General features: G+C 39.1%; 1 protein-coding gene across 1 annotated transcript in view; it reads right to left on the minus strand.

The window, feature by feature from the left end:
• FOXK1 (forkhead box K1) overlaps positions 1-18,086 on the minus strand; it is a 388,665-nt gene that overhangs the window by 322,537 nt on the left and 48,042 nt on the right. Inside the window, exon 2 of the mRNA XM_063430220.1 lies at positions 368-544. Coding sequence (XP_063286290.1) covers positions 368-544 — 177 coding nt within the window. The remainder of the gene's footprint in view (positions 1-367; positions 545-18,086) is intronic.

Consider the following 18,086-nt stretch of genomic DNA (forward strand, 5'->3'; position numbering starts at 1 on the left):
TGTTCTTTTAAAACAAAAGTTGTTAATTAGTTCGGACAACAGTCAGAGTTGTTTTTTCTAAACTTAAACCTCAATTGCCTTAAACCTTAATTGCCGTGTTGGCACTTTAAGGAAAAAAAAATGGCATGTATTGCGGTTTGGGCACTCGGGCTCAAAAAGGTTCGCCATCACTGACTTACATGATGAAATAAAGGAACACTCCAAGCCCCATAACCATTAAAGTTGCTATACTGGTTACTTTGCAGGAGTTCCATGTGCCCTGCCCCCAAATAAATAAAACCTGCAAAGCTGTGTAGAAGAGAGTGACGTTGCGCACAACAAACAAATATATGTAGGAGCATAATCTTCTTTCACACAGGATTCTCACCTGAGGGTTCCAGTGGGGGAAGGAAGAGGACTGGCAATGTTCCTTATATCTGGCTCTGGGATGTGGATTTTAAGGGGAGAAATACGAGTATAAATAGATGGTGGAGCTTTCACCTCCTCCTGAAAGAGGGCAGTAAATTGCATTTTAATGACTGTGCTGGGAAATCGGATGGTGCACCTGCAAGACAGAAGAAGGAAAAAGGAAAAAAATTAAAAATAAAAAAAAAAACTTTTCTTCTATTTAATATTTTCTCATAATCACTTTACATATTCAATAATAATTTGATTACAACACCTTCAATCATAACGCAATGAAGAAAATAACAAAAACATAAAATAATTATATCTTATATTATATTTTTTTCTCCCTTTACTTTCCCTGTATGTCAAAGTAACCATTATATCTTACATCACTGTACTTTACTATGTTCCAAAAGTGATATAGTTCCCTTCGAATTATAAACAAACAATAAAAGAAAAGAAAGAGAAAAAAAAAAAACTCGATCACCATTCTCCACATGCCCATACAACAACATGCTTTACAGCCTTTATACTTCCTCTCCATAACCTTTATATACTTGCATTAATCCTTTCCCCCCAGAAAGCAGGGTATTTCCCTACTCTCTTTGCCATGCATTTATATATGTTGGTACTTTCCATTTGTAATACACATACATTAATTTGTGGTGTATGTCCGGTTAACCATTTTTTACCTATATTTCTTAATGCAATTATTATTATTATTATATGATAAATAAGATATTGATCCTCTTTTGGAAGGTTATTAGGGAAACTAGAAAAGCTACAATTTCTGGGGAAATTGTGAAGTGTTCTTGCCTCCACCAGTAGTATACAACTGGAGTGGGCGGAGTAACTGTTATTATTTATTTATATAGCACATTTAATTGCAACGTTGTTGCACAGTTACATTAAAACATACAGTTATAAAAACATTAGCAGGTGCAAATGGCCCTGTCTATGACATCACTTGCTGCTGCAGCCTTGCACAGGTCAGAGTATTTTTGCGTTGCCATCTTCAAACGGTCGTATTTTAAAAACTATAAATCCTACAGTGAAGAGCTTTATATTGTGAGAATCACAAGACCCAGACCTACATTTTGATGTATAGTATGTCTCTGAGATATTAACAATGAAGGCACAGTCGCAGTTTAGAAATTGCCCTTCAAATGTGAGCTTTGCAGAGTGGAGTTTCAATGAATGTCAATGGAAGGCGTGAGTTGCAAACAAATGGTCATATTGTGAAAACTATCAGGACTATGGCTTAGCCGTGGACATTTCTAGTGGCAGCAGGGATAGCTGAACGTTTTGATATAAGATTTGTGTAGGTGGGCCTGAAAATGAGGGAGTGGTGGCAGTTTAGAAATCATGTCCTGATTTTTCAGCTTTTGCCAGCTCCCACTCTAGCTTTGCCATTCATTCCTATGGGACAAATTTCGCCACAAGAACGACGATATTCCGAGAACCATTCGGCGAAACGTTCCACAAAGTAATAGCAATCCGATCGGGAACAATCTGCACGTTTTGGTATATTTTTGTCTATGTAGTGTAAAAACTGTGGGAGGAGTTAGGGTGGCAAATTTGGCTATAATAAGAATAATAATAACTAGAAAAGCTACAATTTCTGGGGAAATTGTGTGAAGTGTTCTTGCCTCCACCAGTAGTCTACAACTGGAGTGGGCGGAGTAACTGTTATTTATTTATATAGCACATTTAATTGCAACGTTGTTGCACAGTTACATTAAACCAGACATTTATAAAAACATTTGCAGGTGTACAAAAGTCTCTGTCTATGACATCACTTGCTGCTGCAGCCTGGCACAGGTCAGAGTATTTTTGCGGTTGCCATCTTCAAACGGTCATATTTTTAAAACTATAAATCCTACAGTGAAGAGCTTTATATTGCTAGAATCACAAGACCCAGACCTACATTTTGATGTATAGTATCTCTCTGAGATATTAACAATGAAGGCACAGTCGCAGTTTAGAAATTGCCCTTCAAATGTGAGCTTTGCAGAGTGGAGTTTCAATGAATGTCAATGGATGGCGTGAGTTGCAAACAAATGGTCATATTGTGAAAACTATTCGGACTATGGCTTAGCCGTGGACATTTTTTGTGACAGCAGGGATACCTGAACGTTTTGATATAAGATTTGTGTAGGTTGGCCTGAAAATGAGGGAGTGGTGGCAGTTTAGAAATCATGTCCTGATTTTTCAGCTTTTGCCAGCTCCCACTCTAGCTTTGCCATTCATTCCTATGGGACAAATTTCGCCACAAGAACGACGATATTCCGAGAACCATTGGGCGAAACGTTCCACAAAGTAATAGCAATCCGATCGGGAACAATCTGCACGTTTTGGTATATTTTTGTCTATGTAGTGTAAAAACTGTGGGAGGAGTTAGGGTGGCAAATTTGGCTATAATAAGAATAACTAGAAAAGCTACAATTTCTGGGGAAATTGTGTGAAGTGTTCTTGCCTCCATCAGTAGTCTACAACTAGAGTGGGCGGAGTAACTGTTAGTATTTATTTATATAGCACATTTAATTGCAATGTTGTTGCCCAAAGTGCTTCACAGTTACATTAAAACATACAGTTATAAAAAATTAGCAGGTGTAAAAGGCTTTGTCTATGACATCACTTGCTGCTGCAGCCTTGCACAGGTCAGAGTATTTTGGCGGTTGCCATATTCAAACGGTCGTATTTTAAAAACTATAAATCCTACAGTGAAGAGCTTTATATTGTGAGAATCACAAGACCCAGACCTACATTTTGATGTATAGTATGTCTCTGAGATATTAACAATGAAGGCACAGTCGCAGTTTCGAAATTGCCCTTCAAATGTGAGCTTTGCAGAGTGGAGTTTCAATGAATGTCAATGGAAGGCGTGAGTTGCAAACAAATGGTCATATTGTGAAAACTATAAGGACTATGGCTTAGCCGTGGACATTTCTAGTGGCAGCAGGGATAGCTGAACGTTTTGATATAAGATTTGTGTAGGTGGGCCTGAAAATGAGGGAGTGGTGGCAGTTTAGAAATCATGTCCTGATTTTTCAGCTTTTGACAGCTCCCACTCTAGCTTTGCCATTCATTCCTATGGGACAAATTTCGCCAGAAGAACGACGATATTCCGTGAACCATTCGGCGAAACGTTCCACAAAGTAATAGCAATCCGATCGGGAACAATCTGCACGTTTTGGTATATTTTTGTCTATGTAGTGTAAAAACTGTGGGAGGAGTTAGGGTGGCAAATTTGGCTATAATAAGAATAAGCAAGAACACTTAATACTAGAAAAGCTACAATTTCTGGGGAAATTGTGTGAAGTGTTCTTGCATCCACCAGTAGTCTACAACTGGAGTGGGCGGAGTAACTGTTATCATTTATATAGCACATTTAATTGCAACGTTGTTGCACAGTTACATTAAACCATACATTTATAAAAACATTAGCAGGTGTACACAAGGTTTTGTCTATGACATCACTTGCTGCTGCAGCCTTGCACAGGTCAGAGTATTTTGGTGGTTGCCATCTTCAAACGGTCGTATTTTAAAAACTATAAATCCTACAGTGAATAGCTTTATATTGTGAGAGTCACAAGACCCAGACCTACATTTTGATGTATAGTATGTCTCTGAGATATTAACAATGAAGGCACAGTCGCAGTTTAGAAATTGCCCTTCAAATGTTATCTTTGCAGAGTGGAGTTTCAATGAATGTCAATGGACGGCTTGAGTTGCAAACAAATGGTCATATTGCGAAAACGATCAGGACTATGGCTTAGCCGTGGACATTTTTAGTGGCAGCAGGGATAGCTGAACGTTTTGATATAAGATTTGTGTAGGTGGGCCTGAAAATGAGGGAGTGGTGGCAGTTTAGAAATCATGTCCTGATTTTTCAGCTTTTGTCAGCTCCCACTCTAGCTTTGCCATTCATTCCTATGGGACAAATTTCGCCACAAGAACGACGATATTCCGAGAACCATTCGCCGAAACGTTCCACAAAGTAATAGCAATCCGATCGGGAACAATCTGCACGTTTTGGTATATTTTTGTCTATGTAGTGTAAAAACTGTGGGAGGAGTTAGGGTGGCAAATTTGGCTATAATAATAATAATAATATATATGTGAGATAACAGTAAGTGGTCTTGCTATGCAAGAACACTTAATAACTAGAAAAGCTACAATTTCTGGGGAAATTGTGAAGTGTTCTTGCCTCCACCAGTAGTCTACAACTGGAGTGGGCGGAGTAACTGTTATTATTTATTTATATAGCACATTTAATTGCAATGTTGTTGCCCAAAGTGCTTCACAGTTACATTAAAACATACATTTATAAAAATATTAGCAGGTGTAGAAAAGGCTTTGTCTATGACATCACTTGCTGCTGCAGCCTGGCACAGGTCAGAGTATTTTTGCGGTTGCCATCTTCAAACGGCCATATTTTTAAAACTATACATCCTACAGCGAAGAGCTTTATATTGTGAGAATCACAAGACCCATACCTACATTTTGATGTATAGTATGTCTCTGAGATATTAACAATGAAGGCACAGTCGCAGTTTAGAAATTGCCCTTCAAATTTGAGCTTTGCAGAGTGGAGTTTCAATGAATGTCAATGGACGGCATGAGTTGCAACACATGGTCATATTGTGAAAACTATTCGGACTATGGCTTAGCCGTGGACATTTTTAGTGACACCGCGGATAGCTGAACGTTTTGATATAAGATTTGTGTAGGTGGGCCTGAAAATGAGGGAGTGGTGGCAGTTTAGAAATCATGTCCTGATTTTTCAGCTTTTGCCAGTTCCCACTCTAGCTTTGCCATTCATTCCTATGGGACAAATTTTGCCACAAGAATGACGATATTCCGAGAACCATTCGGCAAAACGTTCCACAAAGTAATAGCAATCCGATCGGGAACAATCTGCACGTTTTGGTATATTTTTGTCTATGTAGTGTAAAAACTGTGGGAGGAGTTAGGGTGGCAAATTTGGCTATAATAATAATAATAATAACTAGAAAAGCTACAATTACTGGGGAAATTGTGAAGTGTTCTTGCCTCCACCAGTAGTCTACAACTGGAGTGGGCGGAGTAACTGTTAGTATTTATTTATATAGCACATTTAATTGCAATGTTGTTGCCCAAAGTGCTTCACAGTTACATTAAAACATCCAGTTATAAAAACATTAGCAGGTGTAAAAGGCTTTGTCTATGACATCACTTGCTGCTGCAGCCTGGCACATGTCAGAGTATTTTTGCGGTTGCCATCTTCAAACGGTCATATTTTTAAAACTATAAATCCTACAGTGAAGAGCTTTATATTGTGAGAATCACAAGACCCAGACCTACATTTTGATGTATAGTATGTCTCTGAGATATTAACAATGAAGGCACAGTCGCAGTTTAGAAATTGCCCTTCAAATGTGAGCTTTGCAGAGTGGAGTTTCAATGAATGTCAATGGAAGGCGTGAGTTGCAAACAAATGGTCATATTGTGAAAACTATCAGGACTATGGCTTAGCCGTGGACATTTCTAGTGGCAGCAGGGATAGCTGAACGTTTTGATATAAGATTTGTGTAGGTGGGCCTGAAAATGAGGGAGTGGTGGCAGTTTAGAAATCATGTCCTGATTTTTCAGCTTTTGCCAGCTCCCACTCTAGCTTTGCCATTCATTCCTATGGGACAAATTTCGCCACAAGAACGACGATATTCCGTGAACCATTCGGCGAAACGTTCCACAAAGTAATAGCAATCCGATCGGGAACAATCTGCACGTTTTGGTATATTTTTGTCTATGTAGTGTAAAAACTGTGGGAGGAGTTAGGGTGGCAAATTTGGCTATAATAAGAATAATAATAACTAGAAAAGCTACAATTTCTGGGGAAATTGTGTGACGTGTTCTTGCCTCCACCAGTAGTCTACAACTGGAGTGGGCGGAGTAACTGTTATCATTTATATAGCACATTTAATTGCAACGTTGTTGCACAGTTACATTAAACCATACATTTATAAAAACATTTGCAGATGTGCAAAAGGCCCTGTCTATGACATCACTTGCTGCTGCAGCCTTGCACAGGTCAGAGTATTTTGGCGGTTGCCATCTTCAAACGGTCGTATTTTTAAAACTATAAATCCTACAGTGAAGAGCTTTATATTGTGAGAATCACAAGACCCAGACCTACATTTTGATGTATAGTATGTCTCTGAGATATTAACAATTAAGGCACAGTCGCAGTTTAGAAATTGCCCTTCAAATGTGAGCTTTGCAGAGTGGAGTTTCAATGAATATCAATGGACTGCGTGAGTTGCAAACAAATTGTCATATTGTGAAAACTATAAGGACTATGGCTTAGCTGTGGACATTTTTAGTGGCAGCAGGGATAGCTGAACGTTTTGATATAAGATTTGTGTAGGTGGGCCTGAAAATGAGGGAGTGGTGGCAGCTTAGAAATCATGTCCTGATTTTTCAGCTTTTGCCAGCTCCCACTCTTGCTTTGCCATTCATTCCTATGGGACAAATTTCGCCACAAGAACGACGATATTCCGTGAACCATTCGGCGAAACGTTCCACAAAGTAATAGCAATCCGATCGGGAACAATATGCACGTTTTGGTAAATTTTCGTCTATGTAGTGTAAAAACTGTGGGAGGAGTTAGGGTGGCAAATTTGGCTATAATAAGAATAATAATAACTAGAAAAGCTACAATTTCTGGGGAAATTGTGTGAAGTGTTCTTGCCTCCACCAGTAGTCTACAACTGGAGTGGGCGGAGTAACTGTTAGTATTTATTTATATAGCACATTTAATTGCAATGTTGCCCAAAGTGCTTCACAGTTACTTTAAAACATACAGTTATAAAAAATTAGCAGGTGTAAAAGGCTTTGTCTATGACATCACTTGCTGCTGCAGCCTTGCACAGGTCAGAGTATTTTGGCGGTTGCCATATTCAAACGGTCGTATTTTAAAAACTATAAATCCTACAGTGAAGAGCTTTATATTGTGAGAATCACAAGACCCAGACCTACATTTTGATGTATAGTATGTCTCTGAGATATTAACAATGAAGGCACAGTCGCAGTTTAGAAATTGCCCTTCAAATGTGAGCTTTGCAGAGTGGAGTTTCAATGAATGTCAATGGACGGCGTGAGTTGCAAACAAATGGTCATATTGTGAAAACTATCAGGACTATGGCTTAGCCGTGGACATTTCTAGTGGCAGCAGGGATAGCTGAACGTTTTGATATAAGATTTGTGTAGGTGGGCCTGAAAATGAGCAAGTGGTGGCAGTTTAGAAATCATGTCCTGATTTTTCATCTTTTGCCAGCTCCCACTCTAGCTTTGCCATTCATTCCTATGGGACAAATTTCGCCATAAGAACGACGATATTCCGTGAACCATTCGGCGAAACGTTCCACAAAGTAATAGCAATCCGATCGGGAACAATCTGCACGTTTTGGTATATTTTTGTCTATGTAGTGTAAAAACTGTGGGAGGAGTTAGGGTGGCAAATTTGGCTATAATAAGAATAATAAGAATAACTAGAAAAGCTACAATTTCTGGGGAAATTGTGTGAAGTGTTCTTGCCTCCATCAGTAGTCTACAACTAGAGTGGGCGGAGTAACTGTTAGTATTTATTTATATAGCACATTTAATTGCAATGTTGTTGCCCAAAGTGCTTCACAGTTACATTAAAACATACAGTTATAAAAAATTAGCAGGTGTAAAAGGCTTTGTCTATGACATCACTTGCTGCTGCAGCCTTGCACAGGTCAGAGTATTTTGGCGGTTGCCATCTTCAAACGGTCGTATTTTAAAAACTATAATTCCTACAGTGAAGAGCTTTATATTGTGAGAATCACAAGACCCAGACCTACATTTTGATGTATAGTATGTCTCTGAGATATTAACAATGAAGGCACAGTCGCAGTTTAGAAATTGCCCTTCAAATGTGAGCTTTGCAGAGTGGAGTTTCAATGAATGTCAATGGAAGGCGTGAGTTGCAAACAAATGGTCATATTGTGAAAACTATCAGGACTATGGCTTAGCCGTGGACATTTCTAGTGGCAGCAGGGATAGCTGAACGTTTTGATATAAGATTTGTGTAGGTGGGCCTGAAAATGAGGGAGTGGTGGCAGTTTAGAAATCATGTCCTGATTTTTCAGCTTTTGCCAGCTCCCACTCTAGCTTTGCCATTCATTCCTATGGGACAAATTTCGCCACAAGAACGACGATATTCCGTGAACCATTCGGCGAAACGTTCCGCAAAGTAATAGCAATCCGATCGGGAACAATCTGCACGTTTTGGTATATTTTTGTCTATGTAGTGTAAAAACTGTGGGAGGAGTTAGGGTGGCAAATTTGGCTATAATAAGAATAATAAGAATAATATATATGTGAGATAACATTAAGTGGTCTTGCTATGCAAAAACACTTAATAATAATAATATATATGTGAGATAACATTAAGTGGTCTTGCTATGCAAGAACACTTAATAATATATATGTGAGATAACATTAAGTGGTCTTGCTATGCAAGAACACTTAATAATAATATATATGTGAGATAACATTAAGTGGTCTTGCTATGCAAGAACACTTAATAATATATATGTGAGATAACATTAAGTGGTCTTGCTATGCAAGAACACTTAATAATAATATATATGTGAGATAACATTAAGTGGTCTTGCTATGCAAGAACACTTAAATATATATGTGAGATAACATTAAGTGGTCTTGCTATGCAAGAACACTTAATAATATATATGTGAGATAACATTAAGTGGTCTTGCTATGCAAGAACACTTAATAATAATAATATATATGTGAGATAACATTAAGTGGTCTTGCTATGCAAGAACACTTAATAATATATATGTGAGATAACATTAAGTGGTCTTGCTATGCAAGAACACTTAATAATAATATATATGTGAGATAACATTAAGTGGTCTTGCTATGCAAGAACACTTAAATATATATGTGAGATAACATTAAGTGGTCTTGCTATGCAAGAACACTTAATTATGTAATGAAAAACAATACGGCTCAGAAAAAAAAGGGAGATGCCAGTACTAGATGTAATAAGGCCTGCAATCACTCTATATCAAACCTCTAGCATATATTCGGAAATTTAGAGTCTAAACGAGGTAACTTCACCGGTACCCAATACCGTCTGTAAAGCATTTTTCTTTAACAATCTATAAGATCTGAACATAATGTTAAAGTTGTGTGTGCTTTGAAGTGAACACACTTTCTGAAAGAGTTTTCCCCATATCTTTATGCCAAGCCTCCATATACAGGTAGTCCTCATTTAGCAACCTACATGTTTTACGACGGCTTACACTTACGACCAGGCGTAAGTGCGAGCCGTCATGGGTATTCCCTGCTCTGGTGCGCATGTCTATGTTCGGGGAAACTTCCCAGAACACAGACGTACTCACGAGAGCATAGATTAGAGGGATTCCCTGCTCCCTTAACTCCTCACTTACCGACCAATTTGTTCTACGACAGAGTTGTAGGAACGGAACCCGGTTGGTAAGTGAGGAGTGTCTGTAGTTATGTAAAATTGACTCTGTTGACTTAAAGGGACACTATAGTCAACTGAACAACTTTAGCTTAATGAAGCAGTTTTGGTTTATAGAACATGCCCCTGCAGCCTCACTGCTCAATCCTCTGCCATTTAGGAGTTAAATCCCTTTGTTTATGAACCCTAGTCACACCTCCCTGCATGTGACTTGCACAGCCTTCCATAAACACTTCCTGTAAAGAGAGCCCTATTTAGGCTTTCCTTATTGCAAGTTCTGTTTAATTAAGATTTTCTTATCCCTTGCTATGTTAATAGCTTGCTAGACCCTACAAGAGCCTCCTGTATGTGATTAAAGTTCAATTTAGCGATTGAGATACAATTATTTAAGGTAAATTACATCTGTTTGAAAGTGAAACCAGTTTTTTTTTTCATGCAGGCTCTGTCAATCATAGCCCGGGGAGGCGTGGCTAGGGCTGCATAAACAGAAACAAAGTGATTTAACTCCTAAATGACAGTGAATTGAGCAGTGAAATTGCAGGGGAATGATCTATACACTAAAACTGCTCTATTTAGCTAAAGTAATTTAGGTGACTATAGTGTTCCTGTAAACATATGGGCATAAAGCAAGGAAAAAATGTTTCCTGTTTTTTAAGGCCCCATACACATTTGTTCACGGTACGTCAATTGCTACTCATATTCATTATTTGGGTCCAATACAAAATCTACACATCCATGAGTTGTAAATATGAATAATATGCTATTTTAGAGGGGTTATATTTTTCTTTCAAAATTTGGAAATCTACTACCTCTTTACCCTGAATTACTGGATATAAAAATGTAACCCATATTTTTCCCATAATCTATAATTGAACGTGGGGATAATCAGGGAAAGTGTTGAAATAGGCATAGCAGGTGAAATGGGCCCATATGATGTATGTCTGTCTGTCTGTATGAATCCCAAGTTTGTACAGTAAGGACTGTTGGAGGTAGCATTTGAGTCAATTTAGACCTAAGTTTCTTTGGCAGCCATACCAATGACGTTACTTGGCAATTTTGTGTCTGGTCTGATTCCATCTGTGCCCAATGTGGTAAACAAGTACTAGTCTGTGCATTGATTAACGCCGTTACGGCGTTCTATGCCGTCTCCATTATAATAGGCTTTAAAGCCATTATGGCGTTCTATGCCGCCGCAACGGTTTCTACCCATGGAGGTCCGTGGTATTTACGTCCGCCGCGATCCTCTTCGGGAGGACTGCCTGACAGCCCAGGCAGCCCTCCCACGTCAAATCAGGCTCCCGGGGGCCACGTGATCGCTCTCAAAGAGCGATCACATGGCCCCCTACAGCTGGCTGTGGATCTGCCAGCAAGGAGACTGTCTGGACTGTCAGACAGTCCCCCTGCTGGTGGGTAGTGTAAAAAAAAATTTTTAACGTCATACGTAGTGTATTTTAATATTAATATAAGTACATACCGTATATACTCGAGTATAAGACGAGTTTTTTGGCACATATTTTTGTGCTCAAAAAGCCCCCTCATCTTATACTCGAGTCTAGGTCTGTATTATGGCAACTTACATTGCCATAATACAGACCATGACATGTTGGGGGCCGGAGAAGCTGTTACTTACCTTTACAGCATCTCCGGTCAGCTCCCAGCCTGTCGGCGCGGCTCCACTGCAAAGCTCCCAGTGTAAATCACGTGAGACACACGGGCCGCGAGATTTACACTGGTAGCAGACCGCGAGATTTCCACCGGCAGTAAGTGCCATTCCCCTGCACAGCCTCCCCTCCCCCCGGACAGCCCCCCCTCCCTGGCCAAGTATAAAGTAGGGAGGGGGGGAACAAAAAAAAGAAAAAAACACGGTTAAATATGAAAATAAATAAATGCCCAGATTGATGGGAGTCTGACTCCCTTTTCTAACTCCCTGTATTTAATGCAGAGTGTGTGTGTATATAATGCACACACTCTGCATTAAATACAGGGAGTCAGACTCCCATCAATCTGAGTCACCCTCTTGCACATAAAATTCAGATGTGTGTGTATATAATGTAGAGTGTATGCATTATATACACATACACTCTGCATTATATGTACACACACTCTGCATTTTAGGTGCAAGAGGGTGACTCAGGTTGATGGGAGTCTGACTCCCTTTTCTGACTCCCTGTATTTAATGCAGAGTGTGTGCATTATATACACACACACTCTGTATATAATGCAGAGTGTGTGTGTGTGTGTGTGTGTATATATATATATATATATATATATATATATATATATATATATAATGCACCCACTGCATTATATACAGGGAGTCAGAAATTGGAGTCAGACTCCCATCAACCTGAGTCACCCTTTTGCACCTAAAAGGTAGGCAACAGGAGGGTGACTTAAATATTATCTACGGTATATTTAATATTAAGTGTGTGTGTGTATGTGAGTGTGTGTGTATGTATGTGTCTGTCTGTAATATGTATGTGTGCCTGTCTGTTTGTATGTGTGCCTTTGTATGTATGGCTTGTGTGTGTCTGACTGTGTCGATCTGTCTGTATGTATGTGTCTTTGTATGTGTGTGTGTGTGTCTCTGTATGTATGTATGTATGTGTGTGTGTGTCTCTGTATGTCTCTGTATGTATGTGTGTGTGTCTCTGTATGTATGTGTGTGTGTCTCTGTATGTATGTGTGTGTGTCTCTGTATGTATGTGTGTGTGTCTCTGTATGTGTGTGTGTGTGTCTCTGTATGTGTGTGTCTCTGTATGTGTGTGTGTTATTGTCTGTCGGGGGGGTAAGAAGGAGGGATGGAGGGGCCACTGGTCCCACTTACCGGTTCTCCGGTGCAGTGCGGATGTTCTCCAGTGTCTCCCACTCATCCTCTACAGCCTCTGTGGGTGGTCCAATGACTTGATATCACCGCTCTTCTTTTCTCCTGCACGCCGGCCGTAACGCAGCGCATGCAGTAACACTGCGTGTATAGTATGAGCCCCAACACAGGCTGCTCTATGCAAACATAGTTGGCATTCTTTTTCAAAGTCTTTTTTTTATCCTGTTAGGAATGGATCCCAGTACTTCTAATCCCGGACCAAAACAAAAACGCAGGTCATACGAAGCTGGTTTCAAGCTCAAGGTTGTGTCAAGAGCAGAAGAAAGCAATAACAGTATTGCAAGTAGGGAATTTTGTGTTGGCGAAAAACAAGTGAGGGAGTGGCGGAAAATGAAAGCTGACTTGGAAAAGATTCCAAAGGCAAAAAAAGCTCGACGTGGTTTAACGACTTCATATGGGGCTCTAGAGACTGAATTGAATAAATGGGTTATGGAGTGTCGTCAAAATGGTTACTGCGTAACACGCATGGGAATTCACTTACGTGCCCTTCAAATGGCTAAAGATGAAAAATTAAAAGCACCAGGCATTGAAAATTTTGTTGCATCAGCAGGATGGTGTACCCGCTTCATGAATAGGTTTGCCCTATGTTTGCGGCAAAGAACAAAGATTTCCCAGAAGTTGCCAAAAGACCTTGATGAAAAAGTGATGTCATTCCATTCATTCATCATAAAACAAAGAAGGATCCATAACTATGACCTGGGAGATATTGAGAATATGGATGAAACACCTATGACCTTTGATCTTCCAAGCAACAGAACTGTGGAAAGTTTGGGAGAAAAAACTATTTTACTCAGAACCACAGGAAATGAAAAAAAACATTTCACAGTTGTTCTGTCATGTTTGGCTAATGGAACTAAGCTACGGCCTGTCATTATTTTTAAAAGAAAGACCTTGCCTAAAAAGGTCAAATTCCCACCACGAATTACAGTGCGCGCACATGTTAAAGGCTGGATGGATGAAGACGGAACAAAAAAATGGCTGGAAGAAATTTGGAACGGACGACCAGGAGCAGCCTTAAAGAAAAAAACATCATTGCTAGTTTGGGATATGTTCAGAGCCCACACATCTGATGACATAAAAAAATTGTCAAAGTCATCTCAAGTTACTTTGGGCGTTATTCCAGGTGGGCTTACATCTGTATTGCAGCCTAGATGTGTGTTTAAATAAACCTTTCAAAGACCGTGTGCGAAAGAAGTGGCATGAATGGATGTCATCTGGTCAACCCCGACTGACAAAAGTTGGAAATCTGATGAAGCCCGACATAGAATTGATAGCAACATGGGTTCGTGATGCATGGGAAGAGATTCCAGAGGACATGGTGCAACGCGCCTTCAAGAAATGTGGCATTAGTAATGCTATGGATGGCAGTGAAGACAGCGCTTTGTATGAGGACAGCAGTGATGGTGATGACTGCGAACTCAGTGATGATGACAATGTCTACGCTGATAACCTCACACCAGCTACAGTTGAAGCTCTGTTTGGACATACAGACGATGAGGAATCCAGTTTTGAAGGATTTTAACTCTTTTAGCTGTTTTAGCTTTAGTTGGTTTTTGTACTGTTAAAGTTATTGTTGATACCATATTGTTTTTCTTTGAAATAAATATTCAAAAACCTTTAACCTACTGATGCCTCAACTATTGTAATTTTATTGCCATCTATTTTTATTTTTGAAATTTACCAGTAGCTGCTGAATTTCCCACCCTAGTCTTATACTCGAGTCAATCATTTTTCCCAGTTTTTTTGGGTAAAATTAGGGGCCTCGGCTTATATTCGGGTCGGCTTATACTCGAGTATATACGGTATATTAGTATTAAAATACACTTAGATTGAAGTTACATATATACAAGATAGATTATATATATATATATATATATATATATATATATATATATATAAATTGTGATGGCTTGGCACTCTCCTTTAAAGAATACATACGAAAAAACTTGCCTTGGTGCAGCAGAGTATACAGAATTAAAACGCTGCAAGTATGTGTATGTATATAGTTTCCCTATCCTTGATGGATATAATTTTGTAATTTTGGGCCATTCGACCAGCAGTCAGCTCTTTAATTTAATTTTTCCAAGCAAACAAATAGCTTTATAAATATTGAGTGTATAGATCATTCAAGCGCTGTATGAACGTATATCTAGTGTTTCATTCCAGCAGGACAATTATTTGATCTCCTGCCCTTTGGATAGGTGGATAGTTTTAGTGTTGGCAACAAGCTGATTATTTAATTTTTGGAACCAGTTATCTACACTGACTGCTCTGTACTCTACCATTTGTGGTTATTTAATGCCTCATTAGCTCTACACAATAAGCAGTCGTAGAGACCTTGCACGTACTCTACTGCAATTTTCTCTTGCAATTACCACGTTTGATAGGTTTTCTGCAAATAGAGCATATATAATTAGCATCCCTTTGTAAGCAAGATTATTATGAAGCAATTAACATGACATATTGTCTATATGCATGCAAAGTTATTATCAGACTCCAACTCCGATTGTAATGCAAAAATATGTTCACCCATATAGCAAGTTAGGTGACCCAGCCTGTTGTATTGTATAGTCGATTGCTATGTGTCTCACTCACTGTAACTTTTTTTTCCCCACTTTTTTTTCACGCTCTATCACATCCTCACTCACCGATTGGGTTTCCCATTCTGCTATTTAATTATCATTTACTATGTTCCATTTCATTATCATTGGAGGATATAATTTGATCTTTATTAATATACAAACTCGATCTTAAATAGTTATTTCCTCCTACGGTCACTCTTTTTCCCTCAATCGTAGTCACATTCACTTTTTTAGTTGATGGTAACCAGGGTAACCACGCTCTACCCTGCTGTGCGTCCAACGGCGTGACGTCACATGCGGCTTCTCAGCACTTCCGGGTGGTAACCGACGGTGGGACTTCACATTATTGATTGGTAAGTGTAATTTTCATATTGACTATTTAAACAAATTTTGCACACACATCCAGTGATCTTGAGAAATGTCGATCAACTGTATGTAACCTCCTTTATACAATAAATCACATTTTTCTAATGAAGATCTGTGAGTGACTCCTGGATCACACACTATATATATATATATATATATATATATATATATATATATATATATATATATATATATACACACAATAATAAATAAAATATATAAATAAAATATTTTTAAAAACATTAAAATAAATTATATATATACATATGCAATTTCATTGTAACTGTATTTTTATATATATATATATATATATATATATATATATATATATATATATATATATATATATATATATATATATATATATATATATCCGTGGGATGCATCACGATTGTTGGATCTGCTGCCAACTTTTTTTATTAGGGTACGTTCTTCCTTGGAAAGATTAGAGTGCTTAGAACGATGTTGTTTAAGAATGGTTTCTGACTCCCACTTAGTAGTCAACAGAAAGGTTTTAATAGATCCTTGAGTCGCTGGTGGATCAAAAGTACTAGGTTGTTTGAACCGATATAAGTCACTAGAACCAGATGGATCTACAGTAGAGGTGGTTGAGTTCTTAAAGAATTCTTTCAATCTAATTGTCCGGCTGAATTTATAAAGATCAACTTCCCACTGGAATTGATTGGGTGGAGCCGTAGGAATAAAGGATAGACCCTTACTCAGTAAGTGGGTCTCTGAGGTAGTCAAAATGCGTTTTGATAGATTGAATACTGGGGCTACCTGCATACCGGTGGTTTTCCCCTGGGACCAATGTTTTCTTCCCTTCTGTCCACGTCTGGTATGGGTCCTTTTGCGTATTTTACCTTGCTCCTTGTGACCGTTGTAGATGATGACATCCTGTCTTGTTCCAGATCTTTGTCTAAAAAAGCTGGTTGATTTTTTTCTAGATTGAGCTATTTCACTTTCTGAAGCTGACTCCCCTGACGTCACATCGATAGTTGTTATATTGGGTTTAACAATTCTCTTCCGGAATCTCCTCGGTCTCCCTTTTTGTTCTCCTGCTAGCCACCTGTATACTGTCCCCTCTTGGTAATCCAGTTTAACCATCTCTATCTTTTGGAGTTTAAATTTAATGAGTAGGTCCTTATATTTGAGGACCTCCACATTTAATTTCAGTGTGGTTTCCATACCTTCCTGGGTGCTTAATTGTAAAGCAAATTCAGATTCCAAATTGTGAATTTTCTTTCTTATATCGATCAGATCTTCTTTTACATCCTGGATAGTCACAAGCATAAGATCTAAAGAACATTTGTTAAGCACAGATGTCCAATCCTTACATACTTTTGCTTTCATTCTCCCAATTGTAGGAATACTTCTCATTCTGAAGCCACGGGGTATTTTGTTTTGCCCTGTGGTAATCAGATAGGAAAGTCCTATGCAAATCCAAATCTACCTCCTTTTTCTTAAGTTTCAAGATTTTGAAGTAGATATCACGTAACGTCGTGGTAGAAGGGAATTCAAGTTTCCTTGGAAACTTGCATAAAAGACACCCCTCATCTCCTTCAACGACTCAAAGGAGTTGGCAAGTTTAACCCGTTAAGGACACATGACACATGACATGTGTGACATGGCATGATTCCCTTTTATTCCAGAAGTTTGGTCCTTAAGGGGTTAATGGTATTCTTCTAACCATGTGTAACGGCTTACCTTGCTTGGGAGTCAGTAGCGCAGATATATGCTCACCCTTGCAATTAAACACAGGCCAAGGTGGTCAGGTAAGAACTCACCTGGCCTGTGAGTCTGTGCACGGGGGCTGTGCAGGTTAATGCTCCAAGTCGCAGTACAGAAACGGATAAACCAGGAGAATAGTCGTGGGTAAGCCAGAGGTCAGTGGGTGCCAGAAATCAGGATAAGCGAGTAGAGAGCCGAGGTCAGAGGATGCCAGAAGTCAGGGTACAACAAAATAACAATCCAAGGTCAGGAGCACACTGGAACACGAAACAGCAATACTTGAACCAGAGTCAATGAACAAACACTGCCCTCAGGGAGAGGCAATGTCTTATACCTGGCTGATTGGTGATTAGCCACAGGTGTGCTGAGAATGTTGGAGCAACCACAGAATAACGTCCAGCCCCCAGTGCTGGATACAAGGCAAGATTATACTTCAGGCAATTTCTAGTATACGAAAATGGAGTCCGTCCGTCGCGTCACTAAAATGGATATCCCTATACCCCTAGGAGAGTGAAGAGAGTGTTTCCGCCTCCTTATCATGAAACCGGAAGTGATACGGACGGTTTCGGCTGTTAGATGCGCCACCGGAAGTGACGCGACGGACGGACTCCATTTT

The sequence above is a fragment of the Pelobates fuscus genome, chromosome 8 (assembly GCF_036172605.1).
Source record: "Pelobates fuscus isolate aPelFus1 chromosome 8, aPelFus1.pri, whole genome shotgun sequence".
Taxonomy (NCBI): Eukaryota; Metazoa; Chordata; class Amphibia; order Anura; family Pelobatidae; genus Pelobates; species Pelobates fuscus.